Source organism: Phacochoerus africanus, chromosome 4 (assembly GCF_016906955.1).
Source record: "Phacochoerus africanus isolate WHEZ1 chromosome 4, ROS_Pafr_v1, whole genome shotgun sequence".
Lineage (NCBI taxonomy): Eukaryota > Metazoa > Chordata > Mammalia > Artiodactyla > Suidae > Phacochoerus > Phacochoerus africanus.
Window position 1 is genome coordinate 56,754,413 of NC_062547.1, and position 9,106 is coordinate 56,763,518.

At 34.8% G+C, this 9,106-nt stretch overlaps 1 protein-coding gene across 1 annotated transcript; it reads right to left on the reverse strand.

The window, feature by feature from the left end:
- Window positions 1-5,085: 5,085 nt before the first annotated feature.
- On the reverse strand, window positions 5,086-6,024 carry LOC125124199 (olfactory receptor 2L2-like). Its single transcript, XM_047774347.1, has one exon. The coding sequence runs from the start codon at window positions 6,022-6,024 to the stop codon at window positions 5,086-5,088; it is 939 nt and encodes a 312-aa protein (XP_047630303.1).
- Window positions 6,025-9,106: the final 3,082 nt, after the last annotated feature.

Genomic DNA, 9,106 nt, shown 5'->3' on the forward strand with positions numbered 1-9,106 from the left:
TGTGTCTGTGACCTATGCTGCAGCTTATGGCAATGCCAGATTCCTTAACCCACTGAGCAAGACCAGGGATTGAACCCACAACCTCATGGTTCTAGTCAAATTTGTTAACCACAGAGCCAAGTTGGGAACTCCCATAAAAATTATTTTAGGCTTCTTATTTTTAAGAATCAGCATACAAAGGGCAATCCATGAGAACTGGAGTAGAAGTTATCCTTTTATAAGAGACATTTACATTTATAAGGGAAATCTCCATTTTTAAATGTATTTCCTTCTTGCCAGGATGACTAAATCTCTAGAAATTTCAATCAGTGAGGAAGGCAGTCCCCAAATTTGCATAACGAGTGTATTACTGTTTCTGTGTCTTTCCTGGTGAGCTCTCATAACAGGTTTTCACTTTTCCCTAACTTTTTTTTTTTTGGTCTTTAGCTGAAGGTGGTGACTTGAAGGTGATGACTTGAGCCACCTTAAGCAGTTACTCAGTTTTCCTGGGACTCTCTCATGTATATGGGAAGTAGACATGTTAATATATATATATATATTTTTTCTATTAACGTGTGTTGAGGAAAGAAATGGACAATGTGAGATTTGTGTGTTGTTTTATTGGTAGCAAAATAAGTACTATAGCCCAGGAGGCAGCATTTCATATAGCTCTGAGAAACTGCTCCAAAGAGGTGGTGTGGGGAGCATATATGCAATTTTAGTGCAAGGGGGATGTACATGTAATCAAGAACACATTTTGGAGAAGGTCGCTGCCAGTCTCTTGAAGGTTACTGCTAGTCATGAGGAACAGATATCACCATGAAGGATTTTAGTGCTTTTCTAGATATGCGAAGATGGCAAGAGTTGGGCTCATAAATTCTTAACATTTTCAGTTATCTGAAGACCTATCTGAAGATAGACCTATCTATCTGAAGACCTGTTCTGTCAGTTTTCCCAAAGCACAGAATTTCTCATTCAAGATCTCCACCCTGAGCATTTACAGGGGATGTTGAAGGTCAGCAGCTGCAGGATCTCATTCATGATTTAATTCTTGTAGAGGTAGATGATAAGTACCACTCACCACTTGGCACATGACTTTTATGAGAATGTATATCGAGATAGAGAAAAATATAACTGTTCCTTCACTATATTATTTACTGATAGCTTAAGGAAAACTTTTCCACCTTGCTTTTCAGCAAACTAAGTTCAGTGATATGATGTAAGTCCCCTATGTCAAGGTGCGTCAGGTCCAACAAGAGACATGCTTCAGGAAGGGGTACCTCTTGCAAGGTCTGAGATTGGATTCTTGTCTAACACTCACAAATGAATTGTCCAAGGAAACACATGGGTTGACAGAGCAAGAGACTTTATTAGGAAGGGGCAACTGGGAGGAGAGCAGCAGGGTAAGGGAGAATTGCTCTGCCACATGGCTCATGGTCTCTTGTTTTATGGGAATGGGGTTAGTTTCTGGAGTGTCTCTGGCCAATCATCTTGCTTGGCTAATACTTGGTGTGGTTCAGGGTCCGTCTTGGTGCCAAGCACCCTCTCAGTCACAATGGATTCCAGTGCCAAGGATCCTGGGATTTGGTCATCTCTTCCTCCTGTTGGATCCTCCCAAATTCTCCCAGTTAGTCTTCAAGGCAGCACCATATTCTTAATCAAGGCCTTCTGATGTGAGACAACTCGTGAAAGTGGCTATTATCATGCCTGACCAAGGTGGGTGGTTCCAGGCAATGGTCCCCTAACTGATGTACATTTCCTGATTCCTCATTTATTCACAGTGTAAATTGAATAACATGTCTGGAATGGGCAGCCCTGATCAATTCCACATTCCATGGATTATTTAAGTAATAACAACTGATAAAACCAGCAGACACTACCATTATTTTACTGGCTTGCCTGATGCTATTCTCTTTCTATTCACTCATTCTACTTTTCTCAGGGCATGTAGCATGTGTGCTTGAATAGTCTCTCACACAGAAATGATACTTGCTTTCTTTAATGCTATTGTTGCTACTTGAATTTTTTTATTCCATCTCTGAGCATGCATGTGTGCAGAGGAGATAAAATAGGTAGTAGCCTTAGCATGCAATTTTGGTATGTATATAGTTTTTAAAAATTGTTGCAACATTACAAAGGAATATTTTTCATGTAAATACTCTTTCCCTGTTAAGTTTCAGAAAAGAATTATTAACTAATTTTAACATCAACTTGCCTTGCAATTGAATATATAATGAGAAGAAGGAATGAACAGACTTGAAACATAAAGCTAGAGCTGAGAAGAACTCTCTGGGACCTTCCTGGGGACAAAAAACCTTTTTGTGTCCTTGGTTTCTTATTTACAGTAAAGAGGTCTCAGCTTCCTTGACCTTTCTGAATATCCAAGGTAGATTCAAACTCTTTCCCATCATGGAAGTAAGGGAATACTGTAACAAAGGAGGAGAAGTCAAGAAACGTTAGTGAAAGATCAGGCAATGTCCTGGTTCATCCTGAAGGAATATGCATAATAATATCTTTGAAATTTTCTGCAGGAACTAAGCCTGCCAACAAGGTCAAGGATGTTTAAATCAAGCTAAGCACAAGATTCCTGGAACGCTGCGTTGTTACCTCACCACAAACCAATCAGAAGAAAGTCATACACCTTGCAGCCCTCACCCCAAACTTTCCCTCTAAAAACTGCTCCCTGAAAACCATTAGCGAGTCCAGAGTTTATTTTTATTTATCTATTTATTTTTTTGCAAAAGCCACCCATTTTCCATGCATGGCCCTGCAATTAATCTTTTTCTGATATTCTTATTTGTTTGGCTTCATTGTGTGAAACAAAATTGTGTTCAGTAACAGAGCCACCTCTGGTGTTTTATATAAGTAAAAAAGGGAATTCCTGTTGTGGCTCAGTGGTGATGAGCCCAACAAGGATGAAGATGTAGGTTTGATCCTTGGTCTTGCTAAGTGGGCTAAGGATCTGGCATTGCCACAAGTTGTGGTGTATGTTGCAGATGTGGCTTGGATCCCACATTGCTGTGGCTACGGTATAGGCCAACAGCTGTAGCTCCAAGTCAACTTCCATATGTCGTGGGTGCTGCTCTAAAAAGCAAAAATAAATAAATAAAATAAAAATAATAAAAGTTAAAAAAGGAATAATTTAAATGCCATTGATTAAACTTATTTTAAAAATTAAACATGTTTACATGAAATATATTTATATGAATCAATAGGTTGGAATTGATGTTACAAATTTTCTTATAAATGACTCGTTAAAAAAATCTCCTAGAGAATCATCAAATTTTGTGCACTAAAATTTATATTTTGATATAATTTATCAGAAATATGGCCCGACATTGATTTCACAATCTATAAACACTACTAATAGCTCCATTAACATAAGCAGAAAGATTTTTTAAAAATTAAAAATCATTACAAATTAATTGCAACCTACTTATCACACTTATCATGTACACATTCAAGTACATTTTTAGAGAGAAGTGTTTCTAAAACAAAATTCAGATGAAAATGAATTTGGAGAAAAGTGAGCCCCCAAAATACTAGTCAATAAAGATATTACATTAAAAAGCATTACTTTCTATTATATGCAAATTCTGATGCAAATTATTGTTTGTAATTTGTATCGCATTTCATAACTGATGAATTAATACTGCAGAAAAATGATATAGTATTACCAATAGTGACAACTTGTTCTGCTTTCTGAACAAAAGGTCTTATATTTTTGTGTTGTGCCTTAAAAATTCTGTGGATATGACCCTTTCCTTCCATTGCACATCTGGGAGATTAAAGAACATTTCTGCACTGATCACTGATGGACAATGATAGCAGTTCAATCACGAGGTTCACTTGACCTGAGAGATTTTTATTTGATAGAGTGTTGGGATCTGTTTAGAAAACTGACTAAGCCATAATATGAATGGCTAAAATTGGTTAATTCAAATTAACTTTCTCCAAACAGTTTCAGTAGAACTATGGATGTAGTGAGTGGAGAATGAAATTTCATCTGACAGATACAGAAGCAGTGCCTATGTATGATGTAAACTTTGTTTGTGCAGAGTGTGGAAATGGTTGCAAAATTCCTTGATGTTTCTAGTACTTACCAATGAAACAAAATTTTGAGCCACTCAACACATAATAAACCTTACAATATCCTAGCTCTCTCTTGGCATCTCAGAGTCCTTATTGTTGATCCCAAGGTATACCTGATAGTAAATCATTCCTTAGGATGATGCACCACCCTAAAAGAACATGAACTTGTCACTTCCAATCAGTATGGTGGTGGTATAAGGACTTCAGAATCTCTGATGAAATCTCAGCTAAATCTCTGAAATGAAATTTCTGTATACTGAAGGAAAAATAACTGTTATGAGAGAGTATAGTCCACGTGAGGAGAACAAGAAGTCTCTGACATTTAATTTTATCTAGGCGCTCAGAAAAAAAAATGTTTTAGATGTATCATAAAATAAATGAAAAATAGTAGAACAATGACAACTTCAGTTAAAGAGTTTCCATTTTTATTATTTAATGCCAGGGGAAAATTTTAACCTAGAATTTATCAGCAAAGATTAAAAGCTTTTGAAATTAATAGGGAAACAAAAAAAGCCATTAATAAAAAAGAACGAGGCTATAAACATATACATTTATACTTCTACATAAACTTAGATGATAGATAGACAGATATTTGTACAATAATTTTGTCCAGACATGAGTGAGTTTTTCTATAGACTAATTTTAGTTCTTTTATTTTTATTTATTTACTTTGTCTTTTGTCTTTTAAGGGCCATACTCACAGCATAAGGAGGTTCCCAGGCTAGGGGTCAAATCAGAGACACAGCTGCCAGCCTAAGCCACAGCCACAGCAACTTGGGATCCGAGCTGCATCTGCAAACTACACCATAGATCACAGCAATACTGAAGCCTCAACCCACTGAGCAAGGCCAAGGATCGAACCTGCAACCCCATGGATGCCAGTTGGATTTGCTAACTGCTGAGCCATTATGGGAACTCCTTTAGTTATTTTATTTAATAGTAAATAATATTTTAAATTATTATATGGTGCTGAATGGATTTGTACAAAATCTGGTGCTCATGCGAAAACTTTGTCTACATTTTCACAGAGCAGATTCTCTGAATTACTCTTCTCAGAGCCCCCATCACCTCCTTGTTTCTCAGGCTATAGATAATAGGATTGAGCATTGGGGTGAAAATAGTGTAGAGCATAGCCAGAACCTTGTCCTCTGTTGGAGTACGTAGAAATTTGGGGCGTAGATAAGTATAAGCAAATGGTGCAGAGTATAAAGTAATCACGGTGAGGTGGGTGCTGCATGTTGAATAGGCCTTCTTCTTCCCTTCTGTTGAGTTCATGTGATGGACAACAAGGAGAATACGACCATAGGAAAATGCAATACAAGTAAAAGGCACTAAAAGGAAGATAGTGGTGCTGACAAACACTGTGGACTCATAGACCCAGGTATCTATGCAGGCCAGAGTTAACATGGCTGGAACATCACAGAAGAAATGATTGATGGCTCTGGATTGACAATAAGGGATATTGAGGGCATATGCAGTGTGGGCAAAGGAGTTGATAGAGCCCATTACCCAAGATCCAAGTATCATCAACACACATATTCTTTTGCTAACACGAATATGATAGTGAAGAGGAAAGCAAATCGCTACAAAACGATCATAAGCCATAGCAGCCAAGAGCAATCCTTCTGCACCTGCTAAAGTCAAGAAGAAGAAGCTCTGAATTCCACATCCAATGAAAGATATAGACTTGTCATCAAACAGAAAATTGTAGGCCATTTTGGGGACAATGGTGGAGATATAGGTCAGGTCCATGAGGGAGAACTGACTGAGTAGAAAATACATGGGTGTGTGGAGATTGTTGTCCAGAAAAATGAGTAGGATCATGGAGAAGTTGCCAAATAGAGCTATTAAGAAAATGAGAACAATAATAATAAAAAGAAACATGCCAATTCTTGAAGAGGGGAATAATCCCAGTAAGATGAAGTAAATTGATGTTTGATTATAATTTTCCATGTGACATTCATATAATTTTTCCTAAAGGAAGACATGAGATTAAAGAAGTCAGGCTAAAAGAAAAGCTCTTTTTATTATTTAATCACATTGCATATTATTTAAAATTTTACATATTGCTGTACAGTGGAGAATTGACAGAACACTGTAAACCAGCTATAATGGAAAAAAGATAAATCATTATAAAATAAAAATATATATTAAAAAAACAAAATGAAATTTTACAGATCTTAAATGAAAAACATTAATTTTGAAAAGAACTTATTTTTTGATCAAGAGATTAGTATTTGAAAATGCAAATATTTTTGGCTATAGTGTTTTCCAGGAAATCTTTAATGTTAGAAAAAAATATTTTGGCATCATTAGAATAAATATGTTTTACTGTCCTACAAAAATTCAAGTAACATAAAATCAGATATAATATTAAGTATATATTTATAGGACTTTGATATAAATGCATGCATTATAGAATTCTACTGTGAATAAGCAATTATTATAATTAAATAAGGAATTAATTTTCATAGTCAAGCCCTAAGGCTTACCTCTAAATCTTCAGGGGCCTATCATCTCATGTTCAGAAACTCTTTTTCTTCCTTGAGACTTCTTTGGACAGAAATGTCAAATCAAGCTTCTTTGAAGTCAAATAACACTGCTTGATTCATCTGTTGTGAAAACAACATGAATCCTTCTTTTCAAGTACAATTTATACAAGTCATTCTCTCTCCTCAATGAGATTCTCAGTGCTGTAATTAAAGTAGACCATTTGCCTGAATGTCTATACACCACACTTCTTGTTGTCTGATAAATCTATGCAAGCTCTCCCAAATAGCATGTTTTCTGTCTCTGTGCCTCTCTAACATTTACATGATAAACATAGCTTTATGGCACTTTATCTTAAACAGTTAATTTTTTTTCTGCAAAGATTTGTTCATGTATTTTATATATATTATATATATTATATTTATTTATTTATTTCCCCAATGCATTATTTTTTTTCCCTACTGTACAGCGTGGTGACCCAGTTACACATACATGTATACATTCTTTTAAATTAAAAAACAAAGTAAAACTCTTTCCAATTCTACATTATAATGTAAATCTAAGCACATGCATTTGCATCTCCCTGTTAAAATGCACCTATCATGATGATTTACAAATATTTCCTTCAAATTAAAAGAGAATGTTGAGCACAAGGCACAATAAATGATAAAAGATTTTAGGATTTTTGAAAGAAGGAATTTGGAAATAGGAAAGGTCAATCACTTAAGTGGAAAAAAGACAATGGTATCTTAGGAGTCTTTTTCATGGTTGGAAGTGGAGTTCTTCAGAGGCATTGTAGGTGAATAAGCTATACAGAATATTTTGCTATTTAGTGCATTAAGGAACCAGCTTTGCCAAAGTTATGGCATAGGTCACAGATGCATTGGATCCTGTGATGCTGTGACTGCAGTATGGGCTGGCAGCTTTAGCTCTGATTCAACCCCTAGACTAGGAATTTCCATATGCCACAGGTGTGGCTGTAGAAAAAAAAAAATCAAAAAAAAAAAAACAAATACTGTCAGGTCTTACTCTGTTTCATATTTTTGTATTTTATCAATATGTACAAGAAGACAGAAAAATGCTGTTAATCTAGCTACTTTAGACACAAAGTAGGATGTAAATATGTTGAAATGATGGGAAAAGAGAAAAAGAGGTGGGGGTGGTTATAGTAGGAGTTTCTCCATCAACAGTGACTAAAGGGTCAGATGTGATTATTTTATATTTATGAAGTAATAGAAGATAAGAATATTAGTGAAAAATATATAGGTAAATAGAGGAAAATATCTTAAAATAATATGAAATACTTACCTAGGGAATCAGGGAAGAGTGGTCTATGAAGTCATTGTTTTGTCATGTGGGCTGTTGAGATCATGTTCTTGCTTTACTTGTGTAAAATATTAAAGTGATGTAAAACTGAATTCATGTTTAAAAATTTAACTCAGATAAAATTATACTTATTGGTTCATTAAGGTCAAGAACAAGGTGAGGATGTCCACTTTTGTCACTTCTAATTAGTACTGGAAATACTAAACATAGTAATTGAGCAAGTAAAACAAAAACACACACAATAGTAAAGAAAGTAATACAGTTATCTTTGTTCACAAGTGACATTATCTTATGTATAGAAAATAAAATACAGTCATAAACATTTGACTAATAAATACATTCATCAACATTGCAGGATACAAAATCAATTGTATTTCTATACATATTTTAAAAATTTCAATAAAAATATATTCTAAGCTTCACCACTAATGGCATTATATATAGGAGAAAAGAGTTAATGGAAACAAAACCCTAATATCGGTTTCATAGTATGGGGAAAAAATAAGCCTTGAATCTAAGCAATGTCTAATAGGAAGAGAAGGTATAGGTTTAAACGTTTTATTGACCATCTCTACAGGCTGACGCTTGGAATGTGTCAAGATATTTTACAGAATTAAACAGTGTTTCATCTTTACTGCTATCAACACCACCACTGATGAGACTGAGCTTTAGAGATTTGAAGTGATTTTATCTTAAAATATATATTTTTAGAGTTGGATTTCCAGATCTATCTACCTATCTACCTACTTACCTATCATCTATCAAATAACATCCCCTATGTTATCCCTTAAATATAACACATTTTGAAGGTAATAAATCTGAAATGAGAGGGTAACATTTTATTAATCAACAACAAAAGTAACTGAAAAGGAAGAAAGAAAAGAAGAAATTGAAGTCATTAAAATAAAAATATTATATATGTGGTAGAAGGTCAAGAATGTATGTGAAATGTGTCTTAAAACAAAGTTGTTTCCATGCTTGCGGTTTACTCATTTTGATATTTTCTCATATATACTCGCTTTAGGTATTTACTCTTAACCACACAACAACCATATATTATTTTTACAATTGGCCTCTCAAAGACTCTAAATGAAATCCAATTCATGTCTTGCTCCCAATACAAAATTCTCTCTACCTAGGAGACTTGGAAATTTCTCCTGCAGAGAAGGATCCATATCATCTACTCTGAAATTCTGATTATAGATATACATATTCTGTA

Coding starts and splice junctions, on each gene's coding strand:
- LOC125124199 (XM_047774347.1), bottom strand. CDS start 6,024: ATGGAAAATTATAATCAAACATCAATTTACTTCATCTTACTGGGATTA.